The sequence below is a fragment of the Xiphophorus maculatus genome, chromosome 2 (assembly GCF_002775205.1).
Source record: "Xiphophorus maculatus strain JP 163 A chromosome 2, X_maculatus-5.0-male, whole genome shotgun sequence".
Lineage (NCBI taxonomy): Eukaryota > Metazoa > Chordata > Actinopteri > Cyprinodontiformes > Poeciliidae > Xiphophorus > Xiphophorus maculatus.
In genome coordinates, this window is record NC_036444.1 from 29,516 (window position 1) to 43,673 (window position 14,158).

Below are 14,158 nucleotides of genomic sequence, written 5' to 3' on the forward strand. Positions count from 1 at the left end.
GCCGTTTGTTTCTCCCAGTTTGATAAAAATCCAGAAGCCACAGACATTTTTCAGGCCCTGATTGGTTGGATTCTCCACAGTTTTAATTATAAATCTGATCTATTAACATAATTATGCAAATCTTCAAGTGTTATTCACATTTATTTTGCTTTTCAAGTTAATCAGAGTGAAACGTTCTCATCTCTTGATCTATAAATCTGACATCACTCATCATAAAGGAAAAGACAAGAAAACATTCCTACTCTACCACCAAATAAACCTCTTAAATATTTTAAATCTGATTTTTATCTCGTTGTTTCAGACTGAAGTTAATTTTAATCTGTCTCCAAACTGTTTACATCTTAAAAAAGGGAAAAGCTGGGATGTGCTGTGGTAGCGCAGGGGTTAAGCACAACCCACATAAGGAGGCCTTAGTCCTTGTTGCGGCTGTCGCAGGTTCGATTCCCGGCCTGGCGACCTTTGCCGCATGTCTTCCCCCTTCTCTCATTACCCACTTTCCTGTCAAGTAACTATCAAATAAAGGCCACTAGGGCCAATAAAACCTTTTAAAAAGGGAAAAGCTGAAATGGATCAAAGTATTTATATTAAAAACAGATAAGAGGATTAAAATGCAACTAAGTCATAGAATCAGTGATTTATCTCAGCCTGAAAAAACAACAAAGTTGAAGTTTAACCTTATTAGAAACTATTTAACTCTAAAGATCATGTTATATTTCATTACTATGCCACTTATGAATCAGACTCTAAAACCAACAGTTAAACAAGCTTTAAACATTTTAGACACAAATCTTCCCACTATTGTCAGAAAACCTTTTGATGTTTATTTAAAAAATGCTTTTTGTTCAACCAGATTCTCAGTGTGAATGAATACATTCAGGAAAATCTGAATATTATTCGGATTAATAATCAGATATAAAATAAAAAGACTGAAAAAGATTTCAGTCTTTTAGGAAAATCTGAATTATTTTGGGAACTTTCCTACTATCAGACTCAAGTTTATCCCTGTTTCTGTTTCTCATGCATGTTCAGCTTTAGAAAAAAAACTTCATTCGGTTAACGTTCTGGTTCTGATCCAGGCTGCAGGGTCGCTCCTCTGTGACCTTTGACCTCTTCGTCTGCAACGTGAGACAGATCAAACATTTGCTTCCAGATGTTTCTGTAAAACCAGAAGGATCGTCTTCATCCCTCCTCTTCCTCCTCACTGAAGGGTAACCCTAGCCCTAATACGGGAAATAGCGCCCCCTTCTGTTCTGGAGTGCAATGGTGCCGTTTTGACATAAGATATGGAACTGGCATGTGGTCTGTCCAGAGGTCAAAAGGGGGCGGGGCTAAACCCAGAAGTGGAAAATTGGGCTGCACTACGCACTCAAACCTTCAACAAGCATCTAAAGGGTGGAACGAGGGAGGAAGGGAAAAGATTGGGACCGGGCTTTCATCCTCCAGGACAAACAGGAACCCCAATTACCAAGGAGCTCCAGACTCTAAAAGAGGCTGAGCTCCGTTCCTGACCCCCCACCCCAACTGGTTGCTACTCCCCATTCAGAAGCTGAAAAAGAGGTGATGTAGAGAAGGACACCTCCGATCCCCAAGACCCTCTGAGTGTCAATGGCTGTTCCCAGACCCTCATGATGGATGGATGGAAGGACGGATGGACGGATGGACAGACGGATGGATGGATGGATGGACCCAGATCCAGATCCAGATCCGCCTCCTCCTCATCATGCACCAGGAGTCTGAACAAGATGGAGGCAGAAACTGAGAGTCATTATTAGACAGAGGGCAGCCAGACTAGATTATTTAGCTAAATTATTATATTTAGCTACATATTATTGCTGAGGGGTACAGGGAGGCCTTTTGACATACAGATTAAAAAAAAATAAAACATTTGACAATAAAAAAACTCAAAAAGGCCACTAGGGGCATCAAGGTTAAAAGGGGCAGGGACTCAAGCCCCCTTCGCCCCCCCTCTGCACTTGCCTGTAATGCATCCATAAAATATAATCACATACATGATCATTTTAACATGGAACATACCTTTTTTTAATAGATCTTTATTGAGATACAGAATACATAACAGTACAAACACAGCATACATTGTGGTATGATATCTGCCAGGGGTTACAAACATTGAGACAATACATCACCGTAACGTTACATAAATAACATAAAGAGCATGTTTTAATAGCTTTGGTATTGGTGGAATTTTCAATAGTTCTGATATATTGTTTGACCTCATTTTCAAAAATGGAAAGAAATGGGTTTTAATTAGCGGAACGGCATTTGTGAATGTGGCATTTGGCTAAGAATATCATAAAATTAAGAATATCATAAGATAAATTTTATATATATATATATATATATATATATATATATATATATATATATATATATATATATATATATATACACAGTATATTGGTTATTGGGTAGTCAATGAGGCCAATACATGTTCAAGACAAAGGGAGAAATCTGGTTCAATGGAAATACAAATCAAAGTGCAAATACTTTTCCAAAATTAAACAGAAAGGGTATAACACCAAAATAAATGAAACACATCTGCTGGATTTCCTTCAAAAAAGAGCAGATAATATCCATATTCTTGTTAAAACGCTGTTGTAATTTACCTTGTTATGATAAGCTCCAGACCTGACGCCATACTGCTGTCTCCGCCCCTCGGGCAAACACGTGACGTCACAAATACGGAAGGAACTGTCTGGTGTTAATTTAGAAATCAACACCAGACAGAATTGCTTTTATTTAACTCTCTGGAATAACACCAACTAACTCATGTTGTTGAATTTGACTAAAATGTTTAAGTGTTGAATTAACACTGGATTTTTAACACACAACACCAACACTGGAAATCTAACACTTTTGAATTTGCTGTGTAGGACTGAACTTCGCTTTGGGTTTTCCTCCATTATTTTCCTCATGTGTAAATAAAGGAGGTAATGCCCCCTCGGCCCCCCGTGGTCACGTGACCGCCCCTGCTGACGGGGCGAGCTGTGACGCAGCGCCGCTCCATGGATTATGGACCATCAAGGCAGTCATGGTTAGAGTGGGAGAGCAGGAAGTTTCTTCAAAAAATGAAAGCATTCAGCCTATTAATGAGCATTTATTCCATCTGAGGTATTAATCAAACATTATTTTGTTAGTAATTATTTATGTTTTTGACAGTATGTCTTTAACATGTAAAAATATTTCTGTCTGATGAAGGACGAAAAACATCATTAGCATTTTATGCGATAAAGGAAGTATATATATTTGTGTTTCTGTCAACTCATATGGTTACACCAAAGCTTTTCCCTGATTGGTTCATCAAACCTCATGACACCTCCTTCTCCTTAAGCATGTACTGTAATGTGCTTAAGGAATATATATATATATATATATATATATATATATATATATATATATATAATTAAATTCCCTTCTCACCCACCGCGGGTGGTTCTTATCCTCTGAGCTCGGGTCCTCTACCAGAGGCCTGGGAGCTTGAGGGTTCTGCGCAGTATCTTGGCTGTGCCAAGGACTGCACATTTCTGGACTGAGATGTCTGATGTTGTTCCTGGGATCTGTTGTAGCCATTGGTCCAGTTTGGGGGTGACTGCCCCGAGGGCCCCGATGACCACAGGCACCACTGTGGTCTTCACCTTCCAGGCCCTCTCCAGTTCCTCCCTGAGGCCCTGGTATTTCTCTAGTTTCTCGTGCTCCTTTTTCCTGATGTTGCAGTCGCTTGGTATTGCTACATCTACCACAACGGCTTTCCTCTGTTGTTTATCCACTACGAAAATGTCTGGTTGGTTCGCCATTACCATTTTGTCTGTCTGGATCTGGAAGTCCCACAGGATCTTAGCTCTGGCGTTCTCCGCCACCTTTGGGGGTGTTTCCCACTTTGATCTCGGGGTTTCCAGTCCATATTCTGCACAGATGTTTCTGTACACTATGCCTGCAACTTGGTTATGTCGTTCCATGTACGCTTTCCCTGCCAGTATCTTGCACCCTGCTGTTATGTGCTGGACTGTCTCAGGGGCCTCCTTGCACAACCTACACCTTGGGTCTTGTCTGGTGTGGTAGATCTGGGCCTCTATTGCTCTGGTGTTTAGGGCCTGTTCCTGGGCGGCCAGGATGAGCCGCCCAGCCATGATGATGTATAACATCAACAGGACTCTGAGAGCCTTCATTGCAAACTCGATGAAGCTGTGGAAAACCACCCTTGAAGCCAACTGCAAACCACTTGCACAAGTGTCCATCAAATGTGGCATATACCAAGGAGATGCTCTGTCCCCGCTACTGTTCTGCATAGGCCTGAACCCCCTCAGCCAAATTATCAACAAGACTGGCTACGGATACCGACTCAAAAATGGGGCCAACATCAGCCACCTTCTCTATATGGATGACATCAAGCTGTATGCCAAGAGTGAGCGAGACATCGACTCACTGATCCACACCACCAGGATCTACAGCACGGACATTGGGATGTCATTCGGACTAGAGAAGTGTGGTCGGCTGATCACAAAGAGGGGGAAGGTCATCCGCACAGAAGGGGTCTCACTCCCAGAAGGAACAATAGCAGACATAGAGGACAGTTACAAGTACCCAGGTATACCACAAGCAAATGGCAACCTCGATGAGGTCACAAGGAAAGGAGCCACAGCTAAATACCTCCAACGAATAAGGCAAGTCCTGAGAAGCCAGCTCAATGGCAAGAACAAAATCCGCGCAATAAACAGCTATGCCCTGCCAGTAATCAGCTGGCTGGATAGCTCAATATATATATATATATATATATATATATATATATATATATATATATATATATATATATATATATATATAGCTTAAATAGTTAAATAGTTCTTTAAATATTAAATTTTTTAACAGTGTTAGTTTGTAGTCAAATGAAAAGAATCAGTGGAAAGGAAAGAAGGTATGAGACTGTTTTACATTTAATTGCCAAAATACTTTAATGTAACTTGCCAATGCAACAATAATATAGCAAAAATATAATTTAAATATCTATGAGGTAGCTAAACTATAGTAATGAAAAACTCCTCCATTTTAATGACTTGCTAATTTAATCTCAGGTTGCAACCAGCTGAAAACAACAACACCCAGTCCTGAGCTGAAAGAACCAAACTTTGGTCACTATCATCTAAAAAACACTCAGAATAAGCAGGATGAATGCTGCATTAAAGCTGAATTTCTTGTAGACGATTGATCTGATTTTCTAACTGGATCATTGTGATCCAGTCCAAGTCTGGAAACTCCTAATAATCAAGGTCAAAACTCTAAGATACCATCCCATAGTATGAACACGAGATTCCTCCATCTAACCTAAGCTTTCATTTTTATTCACGCAATTGGGCTCATCGTGTTCGCTCATCTAAGGAGATATGAGACTTTTATTTTGGCATGCCTGAGCGGAAGTCTGCATCTTCCTTTAACCAGCTTGACGTCACGCCTCGGCAGAAGGCTGCAGCGTCCGTTTTCATTATTTTTTCAATCCCTTTTCATCTTTCTAGAGAAAAAAAATGAGCGAAAGAGGCGAAGCTGCGGTTCTTCCTTCGGACTGAAGACCAACCGGCCGGTTGTGGGTTAGATTCCCGGAGCTGCCGCGGTGCAGCTGGGCTCCGCCAGGGCCGGACAGGGCGGGGTGATGCTTCGGGTCCGGTATAAAGGCGGTACGAAAATGGGAACCAGACAAGACGGGGAGGCGGCCGACGACGCGGAGCTTTTATCCCAAAGACAGGAATGAGAAGTTCGGCGTGCCGGCTGGTTCGGGCGGCGGTGTAGCCGTCTGCGGAGGGCCCTGGCCGGGCCGACGCGTGTCTCTGCGGCGCCCCTCCGCCCTCTGGCCGCCACTGCGATGAGAACGCTTTTTACTCTCTGTTTGCTCCTGATCGGCGGACCGAACCGGACCTGGGCCACCGGGAACCTGACCGTGGACAGCAGCACCGACACCAGCCGGACGAACCACACCGGCTACATCTCCATCGGGGACGGATCGGCGCAGGAATTTGAGTTTCCGGAAAACACTGAAGGAGTGATCGTGATCTCCAGTCGGTACCGGGGCTCCAGCCGGAAGCAGACGGTGAGGGTTCGGTCTCTGGACCCGGAGGTCCTCTCCGTCCTGAATGTGACGGCCGGCGGCCTGGAAGGACCGGCCGGAAGCTTCATCATCAGCATCCGTTCCGGGTTCCCGGGCCGGGCGCCGCTGCAGATCCAGCTGCTGGACAGGGACCGGGACCGGGACTCGGTTCCGGTTCTGATCGAGGAGAGGACGGACTACTTCATCAGAGTGGAGCCCAGCGAGGCCGACGCGGCCACCCGGCTGCTGCAGTCGGGGGGCCTGTCCCACTTCACGGAGAACCCGGTGCTGTTCGCCTTGCTGCCCCTCATCTTCGTCAACAAGTGTGCCTTCGGCTGCAAGGTGGAGGTGGAGGTGCTGCGGGCTCTGCTGCGCCGCCCGATGGCGCTGCTGCTGGGGGTGCTGGCCCAGTTCCTGGTCATGCCGCTGTACGCCTACTGCGCGTCCCGGCTGCTGTCGCTGCCCACCGCGCTGTCCCTCGGCCTGGTCATCACCTGCTCCGCACCGGGCGGCGGCGGCGGCTACCTTTACAGCCTGCTGCTGGGGGGCGACGTCACACTGGCGATCTCCATGACGCTGGTGTCCACGGTGGTGGCCACGGCGGCCATGCCGCTGTCCTCGGCTGTGTACGGCAGGCTGCTGGGCGTTCACGCCGCCCTCCACGTCCCCTTCGTGAAGATCTTGGGCACCCTCCTCTTCATCGCCATCCCCATCTCCCTGGGCATGCTGATCAAGCTGCGGCTCCCGGCTCTCACCCGCGTCCTGCTGGTGCTCATCCGGCCCTTCAGCGTAGTGCTGATGGTCGGTGGCATCTTCATGGCCTACCAGATGGGGGCGTCCATCCTGGCCAACGTGCAGCCCCAGATCGTGGCGGTCGGGGTGACGGTGCCTTTGCTGGGCCTCCTGGTCGGCGCCGGCCTCGCCAGAAGCGCTGGCTTGGCTCTGCCGCAGATGAAAACCGTGAGCATCGAGGTGGGCGTCCAGAACAGCCTGCTGGCTCTGGCCGTCATGCAGCTGTCCTTCCGGCGAGTGGAGGCGGACTTTGCGTCCCAGGCGCCCTTCATCGTGGCGCTCAGCAGCACCTCTGAGATGCTCCTCATCGTCCTGGGCTCCTTCATCTGGCAGAGGCTCTGCTGTCCTCAGGAGTGACGGCTGATTGTAGCTGCAGAATGGACCTTTGGAAACCTGTGGACATCCGTCTGCCTTCGTGGCGGCTCGGTTCCGGTCCACTCATCACTGTTGTACAGCGGACTGATCTTTTCTGCTTCTTTTAATGTCGTTTTTGGTATTTATTTATTTTTTTTCATGGAAACCAAAGGCCTTTTACCCCTGAGAGTTTTGTGTGTTGCTCCTTTTCAGATCAGATTCTACTGTGAGCTTCTTCATGCTGATATTCCTCTGAAGACAGAACTTATTTTTCTACAAGACGGCTTTTTGTATTTCTAAAATCAGACTGAAAATGTATCATGTTTACAAGTGATCTATGTGTCTTAGCCTGCGAGGGGAACATGAGAGGAACACCTTTCAAGGAACATGATGATGTGATTATTTCCTTCGGAAAGTATTTGCCACTGATTGTGTCCTGGATATTTCACATCCATGTACTTGAATATTTGAAAATGAAGAATAAAGTCCTTGTGAGAGCTTTAATTTCTCAGCTGTGTGTTTTGTTTCCAGGGTGCATTTATCACCACGTTGAGCTTTTTCTCCTGGTGGTGAAACTTTCAGCAACTCAGTGTGAATCACCACCAATTGCTTCTTTAAACTCGGCTTGTTACAATGGGGTGCAAAGCTAGCCACGCTACGTAAAGTACTCCCACTCCTGAACCTTTCCACTTTGTCATGCTCCCAACAGAAACGCTGATGTTTGTTCTTAGGATTTTCTGCCACAGATCTGAAAAGGGTTTTCAACTTGTTTTACAAATAAAAAATCTGGGTTTGTATTCATTCCCCTTACAACACCCATAAATAAAATTAGCTCCATTCAGTCAGATATTTTCAGGGCTGAAAGATGAAAATTGTCAAATGATCATTTTCAAAGAAATTATTTTTGTGCTTTCAAGTTTTTCCTCTGAAAAGTGTTAAGTGTGTAAAAACATGAAGCGAGCTGGTCCGACGTTCCTGAAATGTGGAGCTGTTGAATAAAAAGGAAAGCTAATGAGGAAATGTGAGTTTACTAACTTGTTGCAACATGGGACAAGGTCCAGGTTTTATCTGAACAGTTTCATAGGGTCGAAGTTCACAAGTTTCACAACAACACAGAAAACCTTCATCTGTAGGCTGGAGCTAAACACTTTGATGGTGGGAAACAGAAATGTTTGCCTCTGTTTGGTTGCTTGAGCTCTCAGGAATGTGGCGCAGCTGTAAATCGTCCAAACAGGAGAAGCTTTAAAATGGCGGTTAGGGGAAGTCCAGCAGAAACAGGAAGAAGATCATGTGAGTCATCACTGTGGACTCCTCCTCTGCTTTGTGTGCAGGATGGTAAACATGAATAGTGGAGCCATGTGTGACATACAGGAGCATCAGTACAATAAATAAATCTCCCTCTTTTTAAATGTCTTTTGTTTTTGAAAATTACATTTAAAGACATTTATATATGAATTGAACCTGAAGAAAAGCCCCCTGAAAATTTGCATTTTACAAAAAAGTTAACTTGTCTTTGCAAAGAAACGAACAATACAAAATATTAATGTGGGTCCATTAATATAACGTATATTTCAAACTATTTAAAATACAACAATAAGAACTATTTACAACTAGAAGATGTGTCTATTAGGCGTCTGCATCGCCGGTCGATGTAACTGATCGCAGCTCGTTTTGGAGCTGTTTGGACTAACACTGATGAAGAGTTACTTGTGCAGCAGACCACAGAGTTTTAATGGTATTTAATGGCATTTTAATGGTAGTTTTTCACAAAAGGGTGCAGAGGATTGGAATTCCACAAGGCAGCTGTCTTGGTTCACTCTGGTATGTTATTTTTTACAAATGATCTACCTTTTATGTTAAAACATGCAAAATTAACAATATATGCAGATGATACTATGCATCTGCAAAATCATTATCTGCATTGACATTAATCTTAAACAATGAATTGGAAATTGCAGATCAATGGGTTTTAGATCATCAACAGCAATCATCAAACTTAATCATCAAACAAGTAGCAGAAGCGTATGGGCGGGTCTTTGGCTTGTATGTCAGAACTTGAATTATCTCTCAGATGGAATATTGTCACATAATATGGACAGAATAACGCTGCTCATTTAGTATTGAATTGTTCTTCCAGAACAAAAATAAACACAATGCGTTTTAGTCTAAACTGGCTAAAGGTCCATGATAGGATATTAGCTTCATTATCTCAACATGGAAAACTTTAAGATGCCAGAGTCATGATTTTTCTTTGCTCCTTAAAGAACAATTTAAGTTCATATGGAAATGTGACCAGACATGCAGTTGTAGGATGTTTTCAAATTCCTCAGGCAAAAACTTAATTTCTCCTTGTCACCTTTACCTGCAGAACGAAGACAGAGCGGTGCTCTCTACCATTAACTCCAATCAAAGCTGAAAAGAGGCTTTTAAAAAGAAAATGAAAAGCTTTTTTAGAAGAAATGTACCTATAACTGGAATGATTAATTATTTTATACTTGATAAATTTATCAACATTTTGTATGAACTGTAGCTACTTTGCATTGATATGCTAAATTTGTCATCTGTCATATATTAGAGTGATTTCTATTGTATGATGTGTGTTTTTAATAGTAGACACCAGGAAGAGTTGGGTGTAAATACTAGCTAATGGGTATTCCAAGTAATAAACAATAAAGTAGATTTGTTGTTGATTTTTATATGTCAGGATATGAAACACCAACTTCAATTCTGTTTCGTAGTGGAGAAGCAGAAAGTTAAAAACTGCTTCCCTAAAAGAGACCGAGTTGATGATCTTCATAAGTGTGAGCTATGAAGGGTTAAAGAGAAGTTTCAGTTTTAATGGATAAAATTTCTTCCTTCTAGAAACAAGATGGCTGCCGGTCATAGGTTAGCAGAGATCCATCAGGCTGAAGGACAAGACTTCAGAGACAATGTCCTCTGGACAGATGAGACAAACTAGAGGTAGTTGGACATAATGTTTACAGGGAACCACATCAAGACAAACACCTCAAACAAACTGTCAAGCACGGTGGTGGAAGGTGGATGATGTGGGCTTTTCTTAAACCCACATGTTCTGTGAACCCAACCAGGAACCCTGCAGTATCCCATACTGTTCTACAGCACAGTGGGAGCTAAAGCTTGGAGAGGATTGGTCCATTTGAGTCTCAGGTTGTCATGATGCGTTAGTTAAAGAGGACACAAATGCAGGGGCAGTGAGTAGATTAATGAAAAATGTGAACAAAGACTTACAAAAACACATCAGAAACAAACAAAAGCACAAGGAACATGGCTGGGACCTAAAGCGAAGTGACAGGAGGAAACAGCAGCAGAAGTGTTTCAATACTGGGCTGAATGTGGGACAATGGAGCTGAGCTGACTGGCTAAAGAAATCTAATACCAAAGAATAACTAGACCTAAGAAACATAATAAAACTGGAATAACTACAGAAAAGAAATCAGCTAAAACCATTAAAAAGGACTGAACTAAAGTAAAACAGAAACAAGACTGATCTAATCAAAGAAACACAGAATAATAACGAAACCTTAAAAACAACTGAAACAACGACCCAAGGTCTGAACATTGGTGTAATAAATAATGGCACCGTGTTGTTTGTTCTGTTTATATCTCTTCAGACTCAATCTGAATGATATCAGGACCTGGGAAGCATCAACTGCACACAGTTGGCTGCACATCCCCCTCTATTTATTTCTCTATCCAGTACATTAGTGGCACAATAGGCAGATGGGCTTTTAAATATTTAAGAGGACAGGATGAATTAAGATTTCACGAGTTTCTTTTTGCAGCTTTTATAAGTAGCTCTTCTGTTGCTTGAACATCTGCAGCAAAGCCTGGCAGAAACCAGTGCCTGGTGGACGGTTGCTTCACTCAACTTTCTCTAAGTTTGTTTGAATTTTCAGCCGGATTAGTGATAATTTTCTGTTTTGAACAAGTGGATTATCAGAAAGCTTAAAGAAGTATTGAACAAAATCACGTTAGAAGACGACTGGCTGCAAATGAGTAAAATCTAGAACCCAGGAGGTCATTAACGGGCCTGGGTTCTGTTTCACCTGAGAACCAGAAAGTGAGGAAATATCGGGCGGGTCCTGAAGCATGAGCTGCTACACTTTGTTCTGTGAGACATTTGGGTCACTGAGCCCAGATCGGAACCAAGTTGATAGTTCTGTTTTATACAAAGGGAGAATTTAACCCTAACCAATTCACTTAGATATTCAAAAACACTCCTGCTTCATCTTTTATAACATTTCATTCAGAAAATGCATATTAATGAATTTAGACCAAATGCTTGCTAAAATCTGCAGTGATCAATCTATACACCAGATCTAAAGTGACAGTGTAAATTGAGCGTGCCGGATCATCTGTGGAAGAACAGAGAGCAGCAAACTGGTGCTCATGTTCTGACGCCTAGAGGAACAAAGCTGAGCTGAAGCTGAAACGTTTTTTAATCAGTGACACAATAATGTTGTTCTGCAGCTTTACTCAGATTTCACCTCAGGAGCCAAACAGGAACCTGATTCTCTGCTCTGCAATGCAAAGCAACATAAACAAACATACAAAGCAATCTGCTGGTACAACAAGATATTCTAGGACAACTTGCTAAGAACCAGAGGAAATGGATCAGATGACCACCATAGTCACGCACCGAGTCCTCGATCAATAAGGTTCATATATATCGGTCCAGTTTGTGGCGATGGTGCGCCAAGACTTTACCAGAAGAAGAAGAAGAAGAAGAAGAAGAAGAAGAAGAAGAAGAAGAAGAAGAAGAAGAAGAAGAAGAAGAAGAAGAAGAAGAAGAAGAAGAAGAAGAAGAAGAAGAAGAAGAAGAAGAAGAAGAAGAAGAAGAAGAAGAAGAAGAAGAAGAAGAAGAAGAAGAAGAAGAAGAAGAAGAAGAAGAAGAAGAAGAAGAAGAAGAAGAAGAAGAAGAAGAAGAAGAAGAAGAAGAAGAAGAAGAAGAAGAAGAAGAAGAAGAAGAAGAAGAAGAAGAAGCTCTTACCTGATTGGCTGCAGGTCCGACCAATGACAGCACAAAGCGCCAAGAGGAAACATGGCGGACACAGAAAGCAGGAGCAAGACAAGTTAAACCTGAACGTTTTCTGGAACCAAAACCTTCTCTGACCCAGAATCGCCTCGGAACCGGGACCTTCTCTCCAGACATCATGTCCCTCCAAACGTCCTGTGGGTCGCAGAAAAGGCCGCTCTGCTCCCTCCTCGGTGAGTTAATACACCTGGCCGGGTAAAGTTAGTAATGTTCTGATTATGGACCTAGTTAAAGCTTTGAACGTTCTATAAATATAGAAGAAACTGAATAAATATGAACGGAGCTAAATGTGACACTATTTTCTAGACTTGGCTTAAATATTGACGTTTATTCTATTCAGCCTCACAAGGTGAAATATTAATAAAAATGCTCAGCCCTGTTAGGATGCCAGGTTTTATGATATGGAAATAAGCTTCCTGGATGACCTTTAACCCGTAAAACTCAAATGAAACATTTAGTGAACCTAAAATAAGCCAGAAGAAGAACCGGGGACAACAAGAGAAGAGGCTGACTGCAGCTTGAAGATCCTGGAATATTAAAGTAGATTCCAGCAGCAGACCTGCAAAGCTGCTTTTGAGCAGGACAATTTGTCCACAATTTTTAATTCTCTAGTGAGCGGATGTAAACGTCCTGCCACCTTTCTGCAGATTGAGGAAACATCTGGAAGCTTCCTTGTTTTCCTCTGTGCTGGGGACAGAATCCCGTCCCCATGGAGGAAGTTTGTCTCTGAAATGGTTTCTAGTTTTCCAGCAGAGTCAGAAACTTTCTGCTTTGTGATGTTTAGAGAATGTTTTAATATTTCTTGTTCTGCTCGGTCTCAGCTGGCCGCGGCTTAAAGAAGCCAAAGCTTGATGATGGTGAGCGGCTGCAGGAGGCCGCGGTCCAGCTGCTGGACCGGAACCAGAACCTGTGCAGCCTGTTCCAGGAGCTGCAGGTGAGTCCTGGTCCATCTAACAGACAGGAAGTCTCTTCCTGCAGTAACTTTTAGATGTTTGATGTTTCCAGAACCCGGATCCATGTCGCATGATCTGCTTCCAGAACGTGGAGCAGAACCGAAACCCGGAGCAGAACCAAGCAGCGTCTGATGCTGACCCTTTGAACGTTGCAGGACTGCTAGTGGGTGAGAATGTACACAATGTACCTTTTTATTGTCTGACATGAAGGTCAGTGGAGATTAATTTATGTTTCCTTAACAAAAATAATAATTTCAGAATTGTAAACAATTATTTAAAATCTTCCTTCAGAGTCAGAAGTTTCCGTCCATCTCCTCAGTTTTTGGTGAGTTAGTTGCTTTCAGATCAGTGATGTCAAAACTGGCTGGCCACAAAATTTGACATTTTTGGAATTAAAAATCAAAAAAAAAATTTTTATTGTGTTTTTCATTGTTTTTTTACATGTTCAACAATAACTTAACATCCAGTGTTTTAAAAAAAAGGATGAAAGTATTGTGAGCCTTGTGGTAAATGGATCTGGATACAAGTGGAGATCTAGATTGGCCTTTGGCTAGACCAGCTGCTTTCATCCATTCATCACATTTCTTCCTCTTATCTGGGGTCGGGTCATGGGGTCAGCAGAATCAGTAGGAAGCCCAGACTTCCCTCTCCCAGCCTCCTGTTCCAACTCCTCCAGGAATCCCACGGCGTTCCCAGCAGAGGAACATCGTCCCTCCAGTCCTGGATCTTCCACTGAGGCGTCCATCCTAACCAGATGCCCCTCAACTGGCTCCTCTTAATGTGAAGGAGCAGCGCTGTATCGACGCCCACTTCGCTAAACATACATACTGATGTACTGTAGGTACATCACTGCAGTGAAGCGGGCGCCGATACAGCGCCCGCTTCACTGCAAGCATTGCACCAATCCGCCTG

The 14,158-nt window shown here is 43.3% G+C and overlaps 2 protein-coding genes across 9 annotated transcripts in view; both read left to right on the plus strand.

Moving 5' to 3' along the window:
• Positions 1-5,777: 5,777 nt before the first annotated feature.
• Positions 5,778-7,741, plus strand: slc10a3 (solute carrier family 10 member 3). The gene has a single exon (XM_005815739.2). The coding sequence runs from the start codon at positions 5,870-5,872 to the stop codon at positions 7,238-7,240; it is 1,371 nt and encodes a 456-aa protein (XP_005815796.1). The 5' UTR covers positions 5,778-5,869; the 3' UTR covers positions 7,241-7,741.
• A 4,477-nt stretch (positions 7,742-12,218) lies between these two features.
• fanca (Fanconi anemia complementation group A) overlaps positions 12,219-14,158 on the plus strand; it is a 32,815-nt gene continuing 30,875 nt past the window's right edge. For 4 of the 8 annotated variants that reach the window (XM_023353440.1, XM_023353468.1, XM_023353473.1 and 1 more), the window contains exons 1-3: positions 12,231-12,466; positions 13,115-13,227; positions 13,299-13,413. In XM_023353440.1, the coding sequence (XP_023209208.1) occupies positions 12,412-12,466; positions 13,115-13,227; positions 13,299-13,413 (283 nt within the window). In that variant the 5' untranslated portion in view covers positions 12,231-12,411. Of the gene's footprint in view, positions 12,467-13,114; positions 13,228-13,298; positions 13,414-14,158 lie in introns of all 8 variants that reach the window. The other 4 variants (XM_023353483.1, XM_023353479.1, XM_023353452.1 and 1 more) reach the window with 4 other exon arrangements.

Bases quoted from the DNA above. Each gene is read 5' to 3' on its own strand.
- slc10a3 (XM_005815739.2), top strand. From the start codon at position 5,870: ATGAGAACGCTTTTTACTCTCTGTTTGCTCCTGATCGGCGGACCGAAC.